The sequence below is a fragment of the Saccopteryx bilineata genome, chromosome 5 (assembly GCF_036850765.1).
Source record: "Saccopteryx bilineata isolate mSacBil1 chromosome 5, mSacBil1_pri_phased_curated, whole genome shotgun sequence".
NCBI lineage: Eukaryota > Metazoa > Chordata > Mammalia > Chiroptera > Emballonuridae > Saccopteryx > Saccopteryx bilineata.
Window position 1 is genome coordinate 124,472,607 of NC_089494.1, and position 24,798 is coordinate 124,497,404.

At 41.2% G+C, this 24,798-nt stretch overlaps 1 protein-coding gene across 5 annotated transcripts in view; it reads right to left on the bottom strand.

The window, feature by feature from the left end:
- The window catches only part of OPTN (optineurin), a 41,739-nt gene extending 20,215 nt beyond the window's left edge, over positions 1–21,524 (bottom strand). Inside the window, exons 1-7 of one of the 5 annotated variants that reach the window (XM_066233874.1) lie at positions 21,337–21,524; positions 14,515–14,660; positions 13,644–13,846; positions 9,159–9,341; positions 6,927–7,000; positions 4,513–4,644; positions 925–1,027 (exon numbers count right to left, since the gene is read on the bottom strand). In XM_066233874.1, coding sequence (XP_066089971.1) covers positions 925–1,027; positions 4,513–4,644; positions 6,927–7,000; positions 9,159–9,341; positions 13,644–13,846; positions 14,515–14,551 — 732 coding nt within the window. In that variant the 5' untranslated portion in view covers positions 14,552–14,660; positions 21,337–21,524. The other 4 variants (XM_066233872.1, XM_066233873.1, XM_066233871.1 and 1 more) reach the window with 4 other exon arrangements.
- Between the last annotated feature and the right edge of the window lie 3,274 nt (positions 21,525–24,798).

Here is a 24,798-nt window from a genome sequence, read left to right on the forward strand (position 1 = left end):
AATAACTTTATCATAATTAAAATTAATCTGATTAAGGTTCAGGGGACCAGGGATCACAGATCACAGCAGTGTCAAAGCACAATCTAGTTTATCCAGTTAGCAACTCAAACCCATATTGTTGGCTGATTTATGTTTCTAGTTCACTCAACTATTTTCTCTGTACTGCCTTTTTCCTGGCAGCTCTAGAATTTTAGTCAGGGAGTTTTATGGTGTTTTGGAAGTGTCAGTACTTCTTTCTTTATTACTGGTTGTCGAATTAGTTTTAGTCAACTGGGTACTATTACTCACAGGTTGTCTCTTCATCTCAGTTTTTCAAATGTTCTCCATTCTCTAGAAAGTAAGGGTCTTAGCCCAGAGTGTGGCATATAGTAGTCATTCAACATATATTTGTTAAATAAATGAACTAGCTAAAGTGAGTATCTTATGTAAATGCCTTCTGCATGAGCTGTGGCTCTTACAACTTTCTGGTTTCCTCAACTTCCCCTAGGTTTAAGACTATGTTTGCAGACTCAAAGACAGTCAGTAAGTTGCCATGGAACAGTGACTATATAAACATGAACCTTTCTCATTTAAATTATTTTATTCAAACCAGTAGTGGGATAAAACAAAGATCTTTCACTTCTATTCATGTGTCTGAGCCATATCCTCAAATGATGTCATTATAATAAGTAGATAACATTCCTTTCTCATTTTGCAAGCTTGTTCCCTTAGGGAATTTAGGAGAGAAAACCAGTCAAGAAGAGGTAGAAGAGTGATTTCCTAAAATCACTAGAATAGGAACACATCTCACTACAATTCAAATCAGGACAAGGAAATACGAGAGAAAAAAATATTCAACGTTAAAATTATTTCTATATTTCTAAAGCTAGTAGCACCCGTATGTCCACATGAGTGTGATAGCAGTCTCACAATCTTAGTACCTACAGTTTCTCTGTCTTTCTCCTCTTCTTTCTCTTTTTCTGTGCTCTCCTCTGTCTGGGTCTCAATCTCAGAACGATCATTGGTTTTCTTCTCAAAATCCAAAACTCTAAGAATTTACAGAATATAGAAAAATTACTTTCTCTTTGACTGTAAGAGGAACAACAATTGCAAAAGCACCACAGAGAACATTGTTCAACTTGGATCAATCCGGAGTTTTGAAATCTCATTGCATGCAATTATTAGCTTTGATTTAGCTTTCATCCTAAAATTAGCTGGATCCGATCTAAGGGATGAATGCATACAGAGGCAAAAGGTATAACTCATCCTGAACACTGAAAAACACGGTCTCTTTTCATGTAACTGAAATACTGTATGCACAAATATTTTTTAAATTTAAGTTTTTGTGTGTGTATACATGTGCATGCCTATATGTTACATGAATGTGTATGTGTCCTTTATAAGGATTCAGCAGAGAAGGAAAGACTTTTCCTTTTTGGACCCATCTAAGTTTACAGATCCTTAAAAACAAACAAATGCAGCAACATTCTTCCAGTGGATCATAATCACACAAAAGCCATCCCAATACAAATGAAACAGAGACACTGGTTAAAGAAGGTAGATTGAATATATGCATGTAATTTTCCTCCCATCCTGAATCCCACTAAAATTACTTTTAAAAATATAAAAATGAACTTTATGTATCTGTTCTTCTGAGATGACTTCTAAAAAGCCATATACCTATAAGAACAAAGAGAAAGGGAGAAGAAATAATATTAAGATTTGAGAAGCATAGGTATGACTGGGAACTGACTTTGACAGCCCAAGAAATGTGGATCTGAAACCAACAGAGCAAAGATGTAACTCGGTTTCCACTGTGAGACCCAAAGGCTCAGGAATTGGTGACAACAGGTACCTCTGGACCTAAGGATAAATGTAGGGTATGTTTAAGAAGGACTAGAAGACAGTATGATAAAGGGACCCTTCATTAATCAGAGTAGAGGACTTGGATTTCCTACTGAAAAGAGATGAGCTTACACACAGAATACTGAGACCTTCAGTCTTCTGTTTATCGCAAGAATTCTGGCATCTAGAAAAATACCCTCCAGGCAGGAGATTGGAAGACTCTTTTCTGGAGTATGTGACCAGGAGGAGGGAAAAGATTTCAAGTTTCTAACATGGGGTTCTCCAAGGAAACCTCCCAGCCAGATCTCCCTACATGTGTACAGTTAGCTTCTAATCCCCTCTAACATATGACCAGACAGACAAGGTTACCAGATATTTGAGGAAAATCTTAAACTGAAACAAAGAGTAAACAAACAAACAAAAAAACACTAAAATTAGAACATAAACCCACCCTCCCTCCAAAAAAAAAGATGAAAGTTGATCAATGAAGAGAGAAAGAAGAGGAACAGTTAAGAAAATCAGAGGATTTGTCCAGAAAGTCCAATTCATGATAAGAGTGGTGCTAGAAAGAGAGAACAGAGAAAACTAAGGATCAAAACTATACCTAAATTAATTCAAGATAATTTTTCAAGAACTGAAGGACATGAATTTGCAAAAGGAAAGAGCCCAAATGTCCAGAACAAATGCATGAAAAACAGGCTCAGACCAAAGCATATGAGAAGTTTCATTCCAGAAGAATTAGATTATAATAGATTATAATGGTTTTCTCAGCAGTAATACAATGAAGTGATGCATTCAAAATTCAGAGGGAAATTTATATCCAGTATAAAATTTTTTACCTGGTAAAACTGTGTACAGGGGTCCTTGGGTAATGACAGCCTCGACATATGACATTTTGAGTTTACGATGCTCACTCCCAGGAAAAGATAGAAACCCAGAACCCAAGAGATTTACTACCAAGGGCTTGACAGAAGGTTTTTCTATGGTAGAGGATGGGTTGGCAAAATTTCAAGCTGAAGACCCCAGCGATGACAGATACAGTAAAGTCTACAGAGCTATTATGGATGCCTTGCAATGCTATAAGCAAATTTTGGAAGAGAAGTCATCAGCCTTCCAGACTAACCTGGAACAATTCTTTAGGAAGACAATTAGGCTTGCAACAGATCCTGTACCCTCTACAACAGCTGCTTCTCGAGATGAAACACCATTAGTACAGGTAGAATCATCTCCAGCATCTCCTGCATGTTCCTTAGACAATCCTGATTCACCTGACCCAGTATCTCCAGCACCTTCAGCAGATTCCCTGTCTCTACAGCTTCCTCCTCCCAATAGGTCACTCTCTCCCACCCTGCAATGTCCCTTCCAGTGTGCAAGCCAACCACAGGAATAAAGGTAAGGAATTTTTTTTACATTCATTTTCGGTCATTTTTTTTGTTACTATAGTACAGTGTGCCATACAGTGTATTTATGTCCTTTTCCTTTTTCTGTGGCTTAGTTGTATTTTTATGTTCTAGATTATGATTTTTACAATTCTGTTATGATAGGTAAGTGATTTAGGCTAGGATATGTTTCAATTTACATCAAAATTTGGGTTATGTCACTGTCATAGGAACGAAACTGTGTTGTAACTTGAGGACGTCCTATAATTCAGACAGTGTAGTACTGATATAAAGATAGATATATAGATCAATGGAGTAAAATTTAAAGTTTAGAAATTAATCTTAACCTGTTTGGTCAATTAATTTACTCCAAGGGTACCAAGACAATTCACTGAGGAAAAGAATAATCTTTTCAACAAATGGTATTAGGATAACATATACCAAAGAATGAAGTTGAACATCTACCTCATACTATAAAGAATGAACTTAAAATAGATCATAGACTTAAATGTCAGCATTAAAACTATAAAACTTTTAGGAAAAAACATAGGAGTGAATCTTTGTGACCTTGGGTTAGTTAACGATTTCTTAGTTATGACACCAAAAGCACAAGGACAAAAAAAAGTAAATTGGACAGTCAAAATAAAATAAGTTTGTGCAACAAATGATATCAAAGGAGTGAAAAGATAATCCACAGAATGGGAGAAAATATTTGCAAATCAAAAAATCTAATAAAGGATTTGTATTCAGAATATATAATGAACTTATAATAAAAAGATAATTCAATTTTTTTTAAAAAGCAAAGGTTTGAATAGATATTTCTTCAAAGAAGATGTATAAATGGTCAATATGAAAAGATATTCAACACTATTAATCATTAAGGAAATAAAATGTTTAGTCATACAATAGAATATTATTCAGCAACAAAAAGAAATAAAAAATCAATGCATGCTATATCATGGATAAACTTTGAAAACATTACACTAAAAGTCAACCAATCACAGAAGACCACATATTCTATGATTCTAATGAAATGAAATGTCCATACTAGGTGATCCACAAAGAGAAAGTAGGTTACTGGAAGGAATGGGGAATGAGTGCTGATGGGTACTGGGTTTCTTATTTGGGAGGAAAATCTTCTAAAAGTATAAAGGAATAATGGCTATATAACTAACTTTGAGAATATTCTAAAAATCATTGAAATGTATACTTTAAATGGATGAATTATATATCAATAGTATCTTAATGGTAGCTCAAAAAAGCTGTTAATAAAGCAATGTACACATATTTCAAATTACCTATTTCGTACCTCTCTTTGGCTTCCCTGAGTGCATTTTCAAGTCTCTCCACCTTCTGGTTTCCTTCCCTTAGACCAATCAGGAGCTGGCTCACCGTTAATTCCTCAGATTCCAAATTCCTGGCACCTTCCACAGATCTGTTACTACATCAAGACGGTATAAAAGTTAAAAAGTTTTCATTAGAAAACAAAAATGTCATAGTTTAAGAATATAACTGGAACCAACTTAAAGAAACTACTTTCCAGAACATTCTCCAAATAGTTCTCATTTATTGACCAAGTACAGGAGGCTCTGTGACACCCCCGCCCCCAAGTGCCAAAGGCCCCCATTAGGGAAGGAATGGGGACTAATGAGTAGGCCTGCCTTACACTGCACTCCAAACGGTCGCTGCGCTCACAACACCAGACCAAGGGGTCCACAGAAACAGCGGAGCAGAGGTCGTCCTGGTTCCCAGTGCCCAGCTCGCTTAGTGTCAACAGGACCACAGTCAGAGTACATAGGCACACATACTGCCTGGGGTGATATGCAAACCACCTGCCTTTCTCCAGAAACCATCACATTCTCAAGTTGAGAAGAAATTCAAAGAATTAGAGCAGAGAAATGTAGGCACTATTGGTATGTCAAATATTTTTCTTGATTTCAAGATGTGATTAAATCAAGAGGGAATTCAATAACAAGCAAACAAAACCACCACCACCACAACTGACCATTCCAGAGGACTATGCTGATGCTTAGGGCAGCTCCTCTTTCAGGGACCTACTCAGCTCCGCCCAGCTAATAAACAGCCGGGAGTAATTCCAGTTCCCAGCTCCTAAGCTCAAACTCCAAACCTAGAAACCTTAATATACTTTCAGACAGGATGAAGAATTCTACATAAAAAAACCCAGCTGTGTGTCTGGAAAGCAGAAGTGGTCTGTGCACATGGATCTCACTGACGGAGCGGCTCGGGAGTTCAAGCAGGGCTTTCTTCCCACCACTTCCAGGAACGTCTTTTGATATTAGAAAAGCAATCTGGGGAAAACTGAGGAATTTCTAACTAAAAAGAGAATAACTTTCATCTATGCCAATTGTCCTGCTTGAGGAAGGAATATTACCTAATACTTATTTTCTCCCTTATACAGGGCTTGGGAGCCTAACAGAAAAAATAACCCATTTTCCTATTTTATAAATACATTTATTAAGTTTTAGGAAAAAAGATATTAAAAGTCTATGAGGAAAGAGATCTGTAGAGAAACTTTCAGATAACTCTCTCTCTCTTTTAGAGAGAGAGAAACAGAGACAGGAGGGAGAGAGATGAGAAGTATCAACTCGTAGTTGAGGTACTTTAGTTGTTCATTGATTGCTTCTCATACATGCCTTGATGGGGGGAGGGGCTCTAGCCGCACCAGTGACTCCTTGCTTAAGCCAGCAACCTTTGGGCTCAAGCCAGTTACCGTGGGGTCATCTCTGTAATTCCAAACTCAAGTCAGTGACCCCACGTTCAAACTGGATAAACCCACACTCAAGCCGGCAAGCTTGGGGTTTCAAACCTGGAACCTCAGCATCCGTGGTCCACGCTCTATCCACTGGGCCACCACTGGTTAGGCTAGATAACTGTCTGTTTAAAGTAAACTAATATAGTAGTAACTAGCCTATAGCAGTGTTTTTCAATTGCCCACTAAAGAGTTTACCACTCGGATGTTGTATGAAGATTATAGCCCAATGATCTTAGTCGAATTCGCTTATGCTCAGGGTAATTTCTACCTTAGCGGTCCCCAAAATAATTCTATTTTCACTGTTCCACAAGTGTAAAAAGGTTGAAAACCACTGGCTTATAGAGAATGAGGTGGAAGCCCATTATAGGGTGTGTTACCTGCAAGAGTCTGGGACCCAGTCCTTCTACCATCTCCTTAGAGTACCCCCATCATTTAAGGGCTCTGCTTCCTAATATGTACTTGGGACAGATTAACTTGAGACTCCACAGGTAAGATATTTGGGCACTTTCAAGAAACATGCAGAGACTCAGAGCAAGAACAGCCACTGCTATAGAAGTAATACTAGTCACCATGCTTGTACTCAGTAATGAACAGGATAGAGAAAATGGAACTGTCTCACTCAGTAAGCTGGCAGCCTGGTCTAGCCCAAACTACACTGGTATGCAAATTAGGAAACATAGCTCATCTGATTGAGAACAAACTTGTTTTCACTTTTTATCTGAAGGAGAGGAAACACCTTGAATGGTGAAGGTTAGTTAGCCAGAGAAGGCACCAAACATTGTTTTTATTCTCTGTCAGTTTTCAACATTCAAAACGAACATTCTTGAAAGATCCTCCTATAAATTAGTAAGAAGTGACCTTTTCAGCCCATAATGTTTGACCTCCCAGTAGAGAACTAGACATGACCACCCAGTCTGTCTGTCCCAAAGCCCTAGTCTTTCTTCACATACGTGTCAATGGAATCAATTCTTGTGGGCCCAGGACTTGTCTTGATTTCCTTCATTGCCACATCTGCTTCTCCTTCCTGTAGAAGCAGAAAGGAAAGGGCTTTAACACAATATGTCAACAAAACAAGTTCTCTATCAAAAGAGAAAAAGACAAAAGATCAAGAATATTTTTTTTATTAATTTAAATTGATTGTGTTTACATAGATTCTAGTGTCCCACCGAATCAAGAATTTTGATGACATGCAAACATTTAAATATGAAGACGTTTAAATTCGGTCACTCAGATGGAATAGAAACGTACCCTTCCCTCACTCCATGTGCCCTGTCAGGATTATAAATACCAAGGTCAGTCTCCTCTCATTCAGCACAGTCAACCTGACCCCATAACATGAAAGCTTATCTCCTCTCCTTGGCAGTTCCCTTCATTCCTAGGTTAAGGTCACACAGAGGTAGTGACAACTCCACGTACCTTCCCCGTACAGTTCTTTAATATGCTAGAACTTGCTTCTGCCCTGGCCAGGTAGCTCAGTTGATTAGAGCGTTGGCCCAATACACCAAGGCTGTGGGTTCCATCCCCGGTCAGGGCACATACAAGAATCAACCAATGAATGCATAAATAAGTGGAACAGTAAATTGATATTTTATTTTGCTCTCTCTCCCTTCCGCTTTCTCTCTAAAATCATTTTTTTTAAAAAGAGAAAATTTTAAAAAACATTAGAACTTGCTGAAGCAAAGTTGAAAAAGAGGCAGTTCTCTGCATTCACAAAGCACAAAGTCTGCTCCTATTAGAAATCCTATGCATCTTAGCCATTTAGGAAACAAGAAGATTAAGACCACTTAAATGACTTGAAGGACATTTCTATTCTAATGAGGTAGTGGGATAATCTTCCAAAAATGCAAACAGATGTTCTGGATAATTTTGGTGGATACACTCTTCCTAAATCTTGGGCAGTGCTTTCCAGTTCACAGAAGCAAGGCAAGAAAAATAGTGACAGTTAAAAAGAACTGTCACTCATCAGTGAGGGAACATATTATGCGAACCATGCATCCTGAATAAAGAAGCGTTCTGAAAACTTCTGATGCTTTTTGGGCTTCCTGAGTTTTATCAGTTATTTGCAGAAGGTTAACACTCTGATCAAATTTGTGTTTCATAATCTTTAGTCATTTGCAGAAAGGGTATTCTGGCAAAGTGTGCTTTCAAATGACATTTTAATTCTCTTGATTTCAGCCACTATTAATGAATCTAAATTTACTAGAGGACATGGGGGTGGGCAAGGTTATCAAGAGCCATCTATCTATAGTGCAGCTAAAGAATCAGAAAGTAAAGAAAGTCACACCCTAATATTTCAGAACTATCCTGCTAGTTTATCTTTTTAAAAATTGCTCCCCCACATACTCCCCTTATCTACAAGGTACATTTTTCTCCTTTCCTTTATCAGACATGCACTTTCACAAGCTGAAGAGACAGTGTGTAGGACAGGGGATCTGACCCTCACATGTTTCTTCCCTCTCTTCTCAATCTTTTTTAGTAGCAAGGAAGGAGACCCCTCTGTGGTTCATCCGCCTTTTTAGTAGGACTGCCGCACCCCCAGACCTAGCATGACAGGCACTGAACCCATGCTTAGGAATGGGCGGCGACGTGCCATCTTGCTCAGCGTGCTTCATTCCAGGTGGCACCCATGCGAGTTTGACAGCACTGGCTTCACACTCTGTTCTCAGAGGTTCCCGAGTAGCTGCTGTCGGAGAAGCTAAAGTGGTCCCTCCGCTCCTTCTTTTCTCTACTTCCTGTTTTTTAACAAACCATGGTTCCTCATAAGACCTGGTTTGAAAAGAGGGTTCTAATATTAAAAAGTGTTTTAAAGCCGTTATTTTACCAAATCTGATCATGACTGTGCTCACCTAAGTAAATGTAGAACACAGCTCTGAGACCTGGTCTGAAGAAGTTTATGCTTTTGTTTTAGATCATTCAGATAAAAGTATGACTTGTGAGGACATATTGGAAAAAATAAGGATGAGCTATTTCATCATAAAAGGTAATTGATGTTTTTTCATTTCCGCAATGGTAATCCTTACAAGCATTGTATTATACCTAAAAAACAAAAGCCAATTTACCTTTGCTACACTGAAATTTCTCTACTAAGTGGCTTCCCTGTGCTGAAAAAGAAAAGGTGGCATTTGTGTCAATTGCCCAGGTGAGCTTTTGGAATTTGCTTAACACAAAACCAAAACACTTACAGCCATCCTAATTTCAACAAAGGAGTCTTCAGAGGAGCCTCTGGAGTTCAGCTTGAGTTGCAATTCAGACACAATGCCCAGAAGATCTGCCTTTTCAGCTTGAAGGCGAGCTACTTGGGTCTTGAGCTGTTCCATTTCCTGCTCTGCTTCTGCCTTGGGGACCTTGAGGTCCCCAGTGGGGTGCTGGAAATAATGAAGAGCAAAGTAAATTAATGAATCAAGCTGAGGCCCTGGTGTCAAACTTGCCTATACCCACTGGCAAGAGAGTTTCCCAACATCTAAGTCTCCTGGGCTTTACAGTAGAAAATTCTCACTTTTCCTTGGCAATTTATTTTGACATAACATTTTAAGGCTTTTTAAAAAAAGATTTTATTTATTCATTTGAGAGAGATGGGAGGGAGAGAGAGAGAAGTGGGGGGAGAAGCAGGAACCATCAACTCCCCTATGTGTCTTGACCAGGCAAGCCCAGGGTTTCAAACTGGAGACCTCAGCGTTCCAGGTCGACACTTTATCCACTGCGCCAGCACAGGTCAGGCCTTGACATAACATTTTAAATAAACATTTTTACATTATTTTATTGTATTCAAATAATAGAAAATTATTCATGATAAGAAAGACATGCTTCTTCAGCGTGCGGGAATAATCTGGTATCATGAAAATAACCAGTCATATTGTTGGCAATGGCAAAACTGTAAGCTGTAGTCCAAAAATACCAGAAAATAAGGACAAAAAGCTCCCACAACTCAACCTCTTGCTTTTTTTCTCCCCCAAAATATATACCCACTCCACCCTCCCCATACCTCTCATGCCTTCTAAAAGGCAAATCACTTGGTACAGTAATGGCAAAAACACAATGAAAGGTTCAAAATTCTCCCAGGTATGTAGTCTGGGTATTATAATACCCTGTGTTTGGTGGTTTAAGGTTGTTAAATGTAAGTTTGCTGAGAAATAAGCAAACTGAAAATTCAGAGGCTGGTACGAAAGGTAAGAAAATTAAATTTCAGCTTCTCTAAACATTAATAATAAATCAACATTTCACTGATGTCAAATACATACTGTGTTCACCTCATTGCAATTACTGCATATGACAAAGTCAGAAGAGCAAGATTGTTTAGCTGAGGTGTTTAAACTGAGAGCAGGGAGAAAAGACTTGAGTCTACACTCTGCTAATTAGAGCATTTGTTGCCTTGAGTAGATTCACTTAATGTCTTGGCCTCAGTTTTTAGAGATAGAAAGAAGGACCTGGTACCACGTGGTTCCTGTGGTCTCTTCCAGCTGTGACCTTTGCGGCTTCTCTGATTTCCTCCTCAGGAAACCTTCACTGCTCTGTGGGCCTGGCACCACCAGAAATACATACACTTGGGATTATCAGAGGATGGAACACATTAGAAAACTGACACACACATATACACACACACACCCTCTGTGATAGACTTCTAAGGAATAGTAAACAGGTCCAAAGGCTCACAGTGGAACCAAAAAGTATCAAAAGGGATGTACCTAGACCATAAAACAGCTTGTCGGTGCAATACTAAAAAGTGCAGCAGGAAAGTGCCTCAGCTGCGAGATCACGCTTTTATTTATTTGAAGCAGTCCCTCGCTAGGAATCTACCACCGGCCTTAGAGAAAGCAACTCTGTGAGCCGGAAATCAGGTGTGCAGAAAAGGTTAAAAGCTTGTGCCTTCTCTCTAAGAGATGACTCACCCCGAGGAAACATACATGTAAAGGGATGAAAACACAAAGAAGAAATGTACTGCTTAGCCTGGAACCAGGAAGTAAGCGGGCAAGGGCAAGACTTACGTGTGCCCCATCAGGACTCTTCGTATTTAACCCCCCACCGCTTTGGGGACATTTTATAGAATGAATTTTTAAAATATACCTTGGCATAAAAGTAGGAAATAGAGTTGTTTTTTTTAAAGAGGCTTTTAGAACTTTATTTAAATTTTCTGTCTCCTCATAAAAGTATGTTCCTGGAAAGAGTTTAAACAAGCGACTGAAGACCAGATATGACACTAGAATCATGGCCCTTCAGGTTAATTGTCTTTTTCCACAACTGTGAGCATCTCTTCATTATCCTTGGGAAATTATGAATCTACTCATTTGCATATAAACACCTTGTGGGATAACACTCTACATTTCTCTCCATTTTCATACTGAGAGTCGTTCACTGCCTCCCTGGACTAGGAACTTCCCTGGCTCCCTCTCCTGCCTCTCAGCCCTGCTCCACTATTTGTCATGCTGCTGTCGCTCTTGAGCACTTACCACTGACCTTTGTGCAACACAGCAACTCCTCGGCCTTTCTGTCTCTATCCTACTGTCCTGGCAGTGTGTGCAGGTTGATATGCCATTTTACAATCCAAGAGGGAAAGTCTATCTAATGACTTTTGCCTAGCAATATGCACTTAAAAAAAGTTCTCTTTAGAGACATTAAAATGTATAATTCAGTGAAATTGGACAGAACCATTAATGCCTCAGCCTCACCCTGAGGACTGGAAGGCAGCTTTCTAAAGGAAACTCCCAACTCCCTTGCCTGTGTGACACAGAGGCATGAGAAGCCTGATGGCCTGGGGACACTCCCAGTAGGAACAGCGGCAAAAATGGGCCAGCATGAGTGATGACCGAGGGTTTTAAGAGCCATTAAGTATCTCTTTGTCCCAAACACCCAAGTCTTTTGTCCCAAGGACTCGTTTCTGAGTTCTGACTGTAGGTTGCTTCAACTTATCATCTGCACTGGAAGAAGCTGTCTGGAGCTTTAGCTTCTGATCTCAACTTCTTCCAATACTGAGACATGTAGGAAAACCTACAGGCAGACTCTCAGACAGACAAACTGCTTCTGGAAGCTTCCTCTTGGGCTTCAATGTGATAGGCCCCAATTGGCTGAAGCCAACTGTCAGCTCACATCCCAAAAGTCAAGAAATACCTGTAAGATATTTTCTTCTGGAGAATAGAAATTACTCATATATCTCAGGTGATCATTTCTTCAGAGATATTTAGACAATGTGAGTTTTCCCCTAGAAAAGTGACTTCATGTTCTTGGTAGTGTAAGACACATTGAACCATCAGAGGTGATGAACCTTATCAATAGTGAAACACTTCCAATACAAATATAAGTGTATTAAAGCTCAATGTTTTCACTGACCTCGTGAGCATAAGTTGATGCTATATTGATATATACTGCTCATAAAAATATGGGATACTTCAAAAACGAATATGAAGCAGTAAAATAGCCTCTAATTTTTGTGAGCAGTTTATAACTTATGTTTTTCTAAACAACTTTTCATTCTTTAGATTATTCCATACTATCCCCTTTTCATTATTTTCTTTCCATTTTATTTGCTTGCATTCTTTATCCATTTAAGATATTGAAGATCAACAAAGTAGTCTGGAAAAATCACTGATATCTGGGATTACATCCTCCCTGAATAAACCCAGTACTCCATCTTCCAAAGGTTTGGACAACAGATGTTCATCTAAACAAATAATACGCAGTGAGCTTTAGAGTGTGGGCAGACTTCATATGTGTTCTGATTTGTTTTTCACTAACTTTGACACCCACTCTTGGTTGTGAGCATATTTCCCAGGTTTTTGGGGTAAGTTAAAATATGGCCACCCCTTTTAATCTCCTATCACAACATGACATTTGTCAAACCATTTTTCAGAAGTAAATGTAAAACGTAAAATAAAAATCTGTTTTAGACTGAGAGGGAGGAAAAGGTCAATAAGTAAAAATTCTGAGTAATAGTAAATTTTAAAAATGTAAATTTGTATCAAAGACATACACTGGCCCTGGCTGGTTGGCTCAGTGGTAGAGTGTCTGCCCGGCGTGTGGAAGTCCCAGGTTCGATTCCCGGCCAGGGCACACAGGAGAAGCGCCCATCTGCTTCTCCACCCTCCTGTCTCCTTTCTCTCTATCTCTCTCTTCCCTTCCCGTAGCCAAGGATCCATTGGAGCAAAGTTGGCCCAGGCACTGAGGATGGCTCCATGGCCTCCACCTCAGGCGCTAGAATGGCTCTGGTTGCAAAAGAGCAATACCCCAGATGAGTAGAGCATCGCCCCCTAGTGGGTATGCCAGGTAGATCCTGGTCGTGTGCATGCGGGAGTCTCTGCCTCCTTGCTTCTCACTTCAGAAACACACACACACACACACACACACACACACACAAGACATACAACTAAAACTAACACTTGGACAGTTCTAGGGAGAAGTCCTTTTGTTCCATCTATAATGAATACAAATATTGATTTATAACCCCAACATTCTTTTGACTAAAATCAATATGGTCAAAGCTTTACAATTTTTTCCCCCTCAACAGAGATTATTCATGACCCTTACAATTGCAACCAACCTCTCAGCAATAATACTTCCTTCAAAATAATGAAAAACATCCATCTAACCTGAACCATGAAAGGGTTTGGTCTCGAAGACAAATAAGATCCCACTATATATATTAATAAAATAAAATCACAACTAACCAGTCTGCTTACCTTGAGTGAACTTTCTGTTTTCCCTTTTAGTTTTCCAAGTTCTTCCTTCAATTTTTCATTTTCATGACTCAAAGCTATTAGGCGCTCTTTGGCTTCTTTGCTCTGGATTTCAAAAATAAGGCGTTCTTCCTTTTGTTTCTCTGTCCAGGCTGAAAGTTCCTGAAATCGCCCTTTCATAGCTTGGTTATTTAGCTTCATGGCTTCTGTATGGGGTTCAGAGTGAGGGTATCACACAAGGGACTGGATTTGATTTAATGACTCAAACCACCTCTCAGACCATGTCACTGTGAGTCTATGAATCTAAAGATGCCATGTTGGGCCTGGGCCCAAGGGTCAGCCAGCAAATGACTACAGCAAGATGAGTGGTTTTTACTCCTAGATAGGATAGCCTAGTCCTCAAAAGTTATTTCTAGTCCTCAAAAGTCTCAAGAAAATAAAATTGATTAGGGTACCTCCATATAGCACACATATATATGAATAACTACACAGACTAATAATGTCTGTGAGCCCTAGATTCAAACACCTATCCCTCCAAAAGCCACGGCTTGAGAAATTGGAATGCTTCCTCTTTACTAGGTAAGATTTAGGTCAAATTCAGAAATAACAGCAGCCTTTCTTTCCTTTTCCTTTTAAATGAGGCTAAATGTCATTATGCCATTTCCCTGAGATACAAAAAATACTTTTTATTTTTATCTGTATCCAAAAGTAAATAATAGGAAAAATTTTAGCCTTACTAAAAGTTAAATTCTGTGCTTTTTGCCCCATGGAAGCAGATAGACAACAGGGAGTTCACCTACAAGCCTTATTACCCAGGGATTACACTCAGGACGGCCCAGGGTGAATGGAGACACAGAGGCCAGGTGCTGCTCACCTTTCAGCTGATGGTTCTCAATCAGGAGCTCTTTCATTTGCTGCAGCAGCTCCTCTGGGGTGAATGTGTCCAGGTTTGGGTGAGCCAGATTGGGGGGTCCATTTCCTGTGGTTTCACTGGGGCTGTCCCCCTTTTCTGTCAGGCAGCTAAGTGGTTGGTGGGACATGGCAGCAGTTCCTATGGAAAAGTTACAAAAATAGCTGTCCTCCCTCTGCAAGGGGTCCCCATGAGTCCCCCCAATTCATTAGCAATTGCTAATAAGTATTCCAAGAGTTGCCTACTTTCTCTCCAATTATATTTGAACATTTGATTCTTCCTTTTTTTTTTTAAGTGAGAGAGAAAGTGGAAGGAGAAGTGGGAAGCACCAGCTCATAGTAGTTGCTTCCTCAGTGTGCCTTGACCAGGCAAGCCCAGGGTTCTGAACTGGCAACTTCAGTGTTCCACGTCGACGCTTTATCCACTGTGCCACCCCAGGTCAGGCTGATTCTTCCTTTTAAACAAAAAAAGTATATCCTAGCTTCAGTGTCTATGTGTGTATGTGTATGTCTGTGTACATGAGTGTGCACAGGGGTGTGTAGAGGGGCGCAGTGAGGAGCTGGGATACAAAGGAAGAAGAGGGCATGGCATCATGATGGTCAGGAACCCTAATACAAGTCATTCCAGAGGGTTTCCATATGCATATCTGTAGACATGAGCAAAGTATCATTAAATTGATTTCCCCATGCAAATCTTTAAACAAATCACCATATTTTGGGTGAACTGTATGCTATGTGAGTTACATCTCAATAAAGCTGTCCATATTTCATTTCTTATATTGTTGGCTAACATATTTTGGATGCTTACTATGTCCTGAATCACTGCACCCCAGGTTCCAGTTTCTAACCTCACTGAAGCTCAACCATAGTACATATCTCTTTCACAGGGACAAAGCTGGGTTCACTGAGGGTTCATAGCTTGTCCAAGGTCATGTCACGAGAGGTGCAACCAAGTATCAAGGGGGATTCCAAACTCAGAGCTGTAAGACAAGAAAGGTCTGACTGAATATTTAGGCTTCAGCAGTTGATAATTTTGCAAAGCGCACTGAAAGGACTAGGAAATACTGCCTAACTATTGCATATTCTGAGACTATTTTAGGCATACCACTTTATTTTGTAGTGGGGTCCAAGTGGACATAACGAAGAGAAAGTGTATCCTAATTCTGCTTCTGTGTGGCCTACCACCTGGGCAAGCATAACCATCTCTTCTAAGGATAGGCCAGGGGTCCCCAAACTACGGCCCGCGGGCCACATGCGGCCCCCTTAGGCCATTTATCCGGCCCCCGCCGCACTTCTGGAAGGGTACCTCTTTCATTGGTGGTCAGTGAGAGGAGCATAGTTCCCATTGAAATATTGGTCAGTTTGTTGATTTAAATTTACTTGTTCTTTATTTTAAATATTGTATTTGTTCCCGTTTTGTTTTTTTACTTTAAAATAAGATATGTACAGTGTGCATAGGAATTTGTTCATAGTATTTTTATAGTCCGGCCCTCCAACGGTCTAAGGGACAGTGAACTGGCCCCCTGTGTAAAAAGTTTGGGGACCCCTGCTATAGGCAAACGTTTCTCCCCCCATACTGATGCCAAGACTTTTCATGAGGAATTGCAGTCAGTGAGTCAGTCGCTGGAAGATGAGAAGTGCACTATCTGATACAGCAATGTATCATAACATCTATGAGCACTTTTTCAATCCCCATATACTAAAATGTAACCACACACGTGGAGTACAGGGGAGTGCTGCTTTGCGATCCAACAGGGGTTATTATTCCCAGGCTCTCTGGAGGTCCCCTGGAACCAAGAGGCTGGCAGCCTGCCTTTGGTCTGAAGGAACTTGTAGAGATGGAGCTACTATTGATGGGACAGCAGGCCCAGTGACACTGTCACCTTTGTGACTTCTCCCTAAGGCAGCTAGCACAAAGAAAGGCATTTTTCTGAAATTTTTTAATGAGGATGGCAATTTCGGGAAGTAAAAGCACTGATAAAGCAAAATATTCAACTGGGATTCTTTTGAAGGCATCTGTTTTACACACCAATTCATTTAGAAAAGGGGAATCATGCTGAATTGCTCTCTCTTAGCATCGATGACTGGATGAACTGCTTTTGTTTTCCCTAGTAAAATAATCTATTATTTTGCATAAAATAATTTGTATAAAAATAATTTGAATAACGTCAGCTTTTCTGGCTTTCTATACAATTCATTTTTGCATAGAATGATTTCGGTGCTAACATTTCATAAAAATAGTTTTTTACTTATTAACAGTCTTCCCATATATTTTATAGAGGAATATTAAAATTCTTTGTAATAGATGTAAATATAAAATCCTTGTAATGTGTATCACTTCCTGGTCCACATTAAATTTTCTCAGGGATTCAATGATTATACTGTAAAAAGTACAATAAAAAAGTAAATGAAAACATTTAACAGATATTTTTAAAGTGGCTAAGCAGATATATGTAGATGGGTTTGGTTTCATCTTATTATATGCACACATTTCTTCTTCATGTTTTTTTCAAGGGAGGGCAAAGAGAAGGAAAGAAGAGGAACGGAAAGCAAGTAGGGGGAGGGTAGAGGAGAGAAAAGGCAGGGGAAGCGAGCAGAGGGCAAGTCGAGAGAAGAGCTTTTCCTCTAAAAACTGGGCAGATATTGTCGCCCCCAACTTTCCTTTTTCCCCCCACCAACCTTTTAGACATGGCCATGATAAAGTTAGAGGCTCTAGTTGTTACATTGCTGCTTCTCACTTCTTCAGGTTGCCCAGGTTTTATAAGGACACCAGGAAAAATAGCAGGCTTATACTAAGGGAGACAGTAGGAAAAATACTGGGTGCCACTAAGCAGATGTGTAACCTTCAAAAGTCACCTGGTCTCCTGCTGTGGTTTATTGACTTGTCTAGCAAATGATGATCATTATAGTTGGTTTCAGCTCAAAAAGTATTCTTAAGCTTCTAGCAAGCTCACAGTTGAACCCACACCGTTCAACACACACCCCCTAACACCCTCATGGCTGTGCCACCTCCTCTCACTAATAGCATATTATATATGCCTGTCCTAGTAAACCCTTTGTTATCCAGCATTGTTAGAAATTTTTATTTGGGTAATGCAGATGTCATAGTAAATAAAAAGTTAGCATATATGCCGAACACAAGCATGTAAACACTAAAATTATAAGCTTGCAAATTATTACCAACATTTTACTAAAAGCAATTTAATCAATTTTTGGTGACTTAAAAGGCACTCTATGGTTTTAGAATATTTGGGGGGACCTCATTAGCAGTTATCATAATAAATGCATATGTGAAACATCTGTTGGTAGAATGCCAGTTAGAAGAAGCTGAATTATCTGTTTTATTATTACCTTGAGCTACTTCCAATTAAGCAAACAGAGATGCATTGGTATTCCTTGCACACATCTTCAAGTTACAGAAGTTGCAACTAAGCCGTTTATTACAAGGTTCTGTCAAAGAACAGAATTTCTCATAAAAGTCCAACTAATCTGGATCTGAAATACGTCATTTCTAAGCAAAGGTGATATTTAATTACAGAAGGGTGAATTAATTTAGCACAGGATTTGTCAAGCTTTTGCCAATGATAAAGAAAGAGAAATTGCTGGCAGGTAAAAGATCCAAAGCAAATTTGAGATTTAATTCCCAGATTTGCTATTTGAATTCCTGATTAGCCTGACCTGTGGTGGCGCAGTGGATAAAGCGTCGACCTGGAAATGCTGAGGTCGCTGGTTCGAAAGCCTGGGCTTGCCTGGTCAAGGCACATATGGGAGTTGATGCTTCCAGCTCCTCCCCCTTCTCTCTCTGTCTCTCTCTCTCCTCTCTCTCCTCTCTCTCTCTCTCTCTCTCTCTCCTCTCTAAAATGAATTTAAAAAATTAAAAAAAAACTAAAAAAAACCCAAACCTTTGAATTCCTGATTATATATTTTCATCATTCTTAATTCCAGAGTTAAAGAAAATAATTATAGCAATGACTTGACTTTGTAGGCATGAGCTTAAAACTCATTCCTGAGTTGGCCTTAAAAATGATGTAGTGAAACTCCTTTATTTAGTGCAAGGATAACCTGTCCGGTTTCCACAGCAGATGGTCATAGAGGCCAGGCTTGAATGACTTCAATGATAGAAAATATGAGCAATAACCTTAGCAAGCAACTGCTCATTCTATTACAGGATGATTCTGATTGTCAGCAAGTCATTTTGTATCAAATGTTACTGAATTCCACCACTGGACACTCGATAGACCAGCAGGCATAATACAGAATAAGCCCAGGACCCTACCCTGATGTGGCTGATTCTCCAGATTTGATGATGAAGTATTCATAGGTTCAATTTCCAAGTGAAGAAAGTATTTTTAAAGAGTGAAAGCCCACTTGTGGATTGGAAACAATAGCTGACTATTGGCAAATTCTGGTTTGGTTTCCAAGATTGCATCAGCTAAACCCATCACCATCCTGGAAAAAGAACTCAGAGTATATATCTTACTAAGAGGATAAGAAAACCTCACCTTTTATGACAGAAGTGGTATTCTGGTTTTGTAATTTGCTAAGATATAGAAATTGGAAATAGATTTCACCTCATTGTCCCAGGCAGGAACCTGGGAGTTTTGATTGATTCTTCCCATTCACTCTTCCCCCAAGTCCCACGGGTCAGCAAGTGCTGTCACTTCCACCTTCTCTCCATCCCACCAGTTTAGATGAGGCCCTCTTGTTTTTCCTGGACTACAACACCACTGCACTCCACAGAGTATAGGATTGTGTGTGTGTGTGTGCGCGCCTATTTTGCCCTTTTACTGTGTCCACAGTACTTAGAACATAACTTGACATATTTAGGGGTTTCTTTCCCAGTAAAAGCTCACCTGACTGCTTAAAATTCACCCATTTAAGACAGAGTTCCAGCCCCTGAGCAAGGCAAATATGGCCTTTCAGGGTCAGTTCCCTCACTCTTGCTTCTGTGCTCTTGCACCTGTTGTTCTGCCTTCTGCCTGAAATGTCTGTCCCCCTTTTTGCCAGGGCAAACGTCCACTGGACAGTTCAATATTCAGCTCAAATAGATATCCTATGTGAAAGGCACTGTTCTTTGCTCTTGGCTCTTTTCTGCTAAATACTGTAATCACCCGATGCCAGTCCATCTCTTCATCAAACTTAAGCCAAGATCTCTATTTCATTCTTCCTAGAGACCGGCACACAGCAGGCTCTCAGTACATGCTTGGTGAAATGAAATGCAAACACAGTTTAATAAGGCATTTTAAAGTCTAATACTAGTCAAACATTTCTTGTTGTGTAGGTGACAAACCCGGAATGCTAGTATTATGAATTTTGCTACAGTTCTATGACATTCATTTCAGATTCCTATGCTCAACTTTTAAAACTTATTTTGAAAATTAGAGCTATTTTTATATCACTATAAAGGTATCTAGATGTTATTTCATAACACATATTCTGTTATTCAGTGCTCATACAAACATCAAAGTGAAAACAATGAAAACATAACTTTTTTCTTTTGGAATGAAATGGATTTATGTACAAAATACAAAGTTTAATTATTTTTCCTTTTTCTTTGCATTTACTATTCCATAGGTTCCAAATATATCAAATATGTAGTAAAAAAATTTCACAAAAAGCAGGGCTTGGAGAAGCCCATGTGCTTCTACTTAAGGGAGGGGGTTGGTGTTCCATGGTAAGGTAATAAAGTGACCACTTCCTTTCAAGAATAAAGTTTGTTTCATTTTTTGGAGGGTTCAATTGGATTCAACCTGAGGTCAATTATAAAAAAATTTTTTTCACTGCTTTTATACTGTTGTTCACAATATATAAATAACCATTAAAACTGGCCCAGCAGAAAAACAGATCAATGACCCCAAAAGACTCTAATGACTGTCTTTTCTCTACAGGCTACATTTAAACTTTACTTGCCTAGTCGGTTCCAAGGCAGCCTCCAGCCTTGGCCTCTGCTCCTGGATCTCTCCAGCACACTACAAACTGGACACATCATCCTGGGGATTAGCCAGGTCACCCTAGGCAAACAGCAAGGAGGGGTTCTCCTGTTAATAGTGCAGCTTGCTCAGATCTGAGGCTTTTGATGTCCTAACACAACCTTAAGGTCCTACTGCGTTGGTTTTCCATTTCACCTTTAAACAGATCTGTGGCATACCTTCCCATTCAACAAATTTCCTGGTGGAGGAGGCAGACCAGAACCAGGGTTTCATTTTCTCAGCAATGTTGACTGCCTACAGCTTACACATTTACACAGAAAAAACAATTCCTCACCCTCATCAAATATTCATATTCTTTTTCTCTTTATATATAAGTATGTATGTACATACACACCCAAAAACATTTTTCTAGACAGAACGGTTTATGAAGATGCCTTTCAGCTGTTCAGTATCCCACCACCTTAGGGAGAAGTCACTTGATCCTTAGTGTTCCTGGCCATCTCATGAAGCTAGAGTAGATTTTAGTTTTTACATCTTCCAAAGGTGTACTCTTAAACCACTTCCCTTATAATGGGCTGTACAGTCATTCCCAACCTGAGGGAGGGTGTCACCCTTAACCACCTTCTTGACCTACAGAGTAAGTCACCTGCAGCTCGCCAGGCCGGTAAAAGGGGGGAAGGGCACTTTGGGGCAGCTGCCCCCGCTGCCCCTTACCCACCGGAGGGGACAATCCACTCCTCGCCACCAACACCCCTACTGGCTCAGGGTTGCAGAGAAGAGGGCTGCGGGAACAGCTTCCAGGGCAGAGAAGGCGCCATGGATTAGCCCAGCCCCTGCCACCCCCTTCCCCAGCTCACCCGGCGCCCGCGCTCCCGCCTCACTCCGGGTCACTGCTTCCTCCGCATCGTGTCTGCGGGGGGGCTGGTGGGGGAGAGTCGGGACCCGGATGCAGATGCCGCCCAGAACACCAGCCTGGGAGCGCCGGCCAGGGTTCGCCGAACCTGGGGCTGACGTACTGCTTCGCGCTCCGCCTAGCGACGCTCAGCTGACTGCCGCGCCTGCCTCCCGGCCTCCGCCAAGAAATTTCAGGCCTCGCCTCTCCGCAGTCCTCCGGCCCCGCCCCTCCTAAAAGCCCCGCCCCCAGCTGTCCCGCCCCTCCGTTCCCCTGCGTAGGCCCGCGGCGACCTAAGCCTGTGGCTCGCATAGAGTCATGGCGACGATCCGGGGCAATAAGGTTTGCGCTGAGGTGTCAGTGTGACAGTGTGACAGTTGGTGTTAATTAAAATAATTAAACCAAGTATGTAGAGTCGGTCTTCCCCGCGGGGCTCCCTGTAGAAGGCCATATCCACAGGAGGTCGCTGCGTCCCGTGGAAAGAGGGGCATGGTCACAAGCATCTTTGGAACAAGGGTTCATTTCTTCTTGTCTTACATCTGGATATAGTAAACTGAGCATGTGTGGCTTTCCACCCGATTTTGCTCTTAAAATAGATCTTTAATTTAAAAAAAATCCTGCAGGATGCTTCTTAGGTTCTTGTTCCTAGGAAACAAGCCAGCCTTTGACACCTGTATTCTTCAGCTACCTCAGGCAGAAGGATGACTGGATTGACCTGTGTTGTACCTGAGAAGCAAGAGTATTGTATTGATATGCTGGACCAGGGGAGGGAAGATGCTTTCGATTAGACAGAATTAAAAAGGAGGAAACAAGACAAGGAAAGAGAACTGCCGTGGTTTGCATCCTAAGCACTGTGAGCAAAGATGAGCAACGATGAGGACACCGGATGCAGAAGACATCTGATCATGGCATGGTCAAGTTCTCTGCCAAGGCCAGTGCACCTGGCAGGTAACAGAACCTTCAACCAGACAAGAAAACAGACATCAGGGCTGGATCCCAGGTGGTCTGGAAGAGAGAGTGTGTGGAAGCCACTTTCTGCTGAAAACTAAGAACGACACACCAGGAAGAACTTGATTTGCAAATGAGGGAGCTGATGCTGCTGGAATCAGTGGGAATATTCAGCACACAGTTGTGCGTCCAAGCTGCCTACTGGCTGTAAGGAAACGGATGCCAGGGGCGGGTTTCTTCTTTTTTTCTTTTTTAATTTTTATTTGGGGGGGGGGGGGGTGGATTCTAATACAAATGGTAAAAAGCAGATGTTCCTTTTCCTGGCATCCGGGAAGGATTCAGTTCCAGTTTCTTTATTCAGACTGCCTACTCCTGGCCACTCCCAGTGCCTGGCCTTTCACATCACCCTGAGGTTAAACCCGGGAGGAACGGGGCAGGGCCGCTAGCAAGTGTAACGTGCCCAGATCCAATTTCCCAGGGTTCCTCCTGGGCCAAGTAGGGTGCCTGGGTTGAGTCACACTCCACGGGGCTTTCTTCTATTTTAAACCATATTAAGGTGAGATAAAGTGAGTATCAGAGAAGCTGGAGGGTAGGGTGGGGTGGGAGGGGGGGGGTCGCACACAAGGCTGCAACGCTGCTGTGGAGTGGGAGGATTGGAGGTGAATTTCTGGTAGAGAAAGTGGTCAAGGTAGTTTTCTCCCCATGGTCCTGCTCCCAGCAGGGGGCCTCAGAATCATTGAGCATCCCCACCACTTAGCTATGTGATCTTGGACAAATTACCTAACCTTGCTGTACCTCATTCTCTACCGTTAAATGGAGGTTATAATACAGGTCTAAAATCCAAAAAGTTAAAAAAAATTTTTTTTGTTCATTGACTTTAGAGAGAGGAGAGAGAAAGGCAGGGGTGGGAGAAGCAGGAAGCATCAACCCCTGCATGTGCCTTGACCCACCAGCCAGGGGCTCTGAAGCAGTGACCTCAGCACTCCAGGTCAGCACCCCATCCACAATACCACCACAGGTCAGGTAAAATCCAAAACCTTTCTTAATTCATATGGAGGCAGGCACAAACAAGAGAGCCAGAGAATAGCACTTAATTAAGCATTAATCCCTAGAGATGACATCTAGGCCTCAGTTGTGTTTCAGCTCCAGGCCCAGAAAAGCAGCAAAACAGACGAGGAAAAGCCACTGCTGACCTCCAGACAATCTGCATTGACTAATGACCACCTGCGTTGGCACCGTCCAATCAGTGGAACATGACCCTGAAAGAACACAGCTGGAGAACTAATGAATATTTTATTAAAATCCTCCCTTGGGACCTCCCCTAAAGTCCCTACCCTTAAAATCCCTTAGGACAGAGGTCCAGTGTGCTCTCTCTTTGGGGAGTACAGCTGGTGCCTTTCCCTTCCCCCTCCTTCTTCTCTTCTCCCCTCCAGGCATGTTTTCCTTTCCTCTCTCTTTCTTCTAAGCTCTAAGGGACTCTATGAGACTTGCAACCAAGGGGGCAGTGGGCAAGGCATGTGACACCTGTGATCATGTGCTCGGCTTGTCATGCTGCTCCAGGTGCTCCCTCACAGCTGAAACCATTGTGTTCCTTCTCAAGACCCTCTAAACACTTAATGCTTCACTGTTCTCCTTCCCCACCCCACACAGTCCCCCTCACTCCTATGACCTTGCTCAGACCCTCCAAGCTTCAGAGCTCAGCCATCAGTTGCTTGCTGACATTTCAAAACCGACATGTTATACAGGGTGGGGGTCAGGGGTTATATTTGGTGGGACACTTGAATCCATGTGAACACAATAAATTTAAATTAATAAAAAATTTTAAAAATTCAACATGTTATATATAATCCCCAAATTCATGATCTTGGCCAAATTGGCTTCTCCTGTCCATTCTCCATGTCAACGCATGCCATTTGCATTCACTCAGTTGTATATGTTAGACAATCTGGAGGAACCTCTGACTCTTCCCCCCAATATTGAATTAGTCATTGAGACCTGCTTAAGAGCTTTTCTGTAATTTATTTGAATCTCTGCTTCTATCAGTGGTGCACTGGTAAATGGTTAACCATTTGCTCTGGGGGAAGGGGGACACTTTGATTTGTAGCATTCATCAATTTCTGTAGAGTAAATATTCCCACAATGACTGATTTTAATCTATCAAAGGTTTAATAGCCTCTCCCCCAAATTCCTGAAAACTTAGTTGGCTTTTGTGAGATGGGAAAAGTCAGGTCCAGTCCACTCTGGTCCAGCTTCACTGATGTTTGCCCAGTCTGTGCCTCCTGCTCCAACTTTCTTGCCCCTCAGCTGGTCTGTAGCCAGCTGCAAAAAGGGTCTCATATCTGACCAGGCCACTTCCCTGCTGAAATGACACCGATGGCTTCTTGGGTGATTCAGTCCACACCTCTTACCAGTTTACTGAGTTCTTGGTGACACATCCCTGTCTATCTCTACAGTGTCATTTTTGGCCACCTTGTGGGGT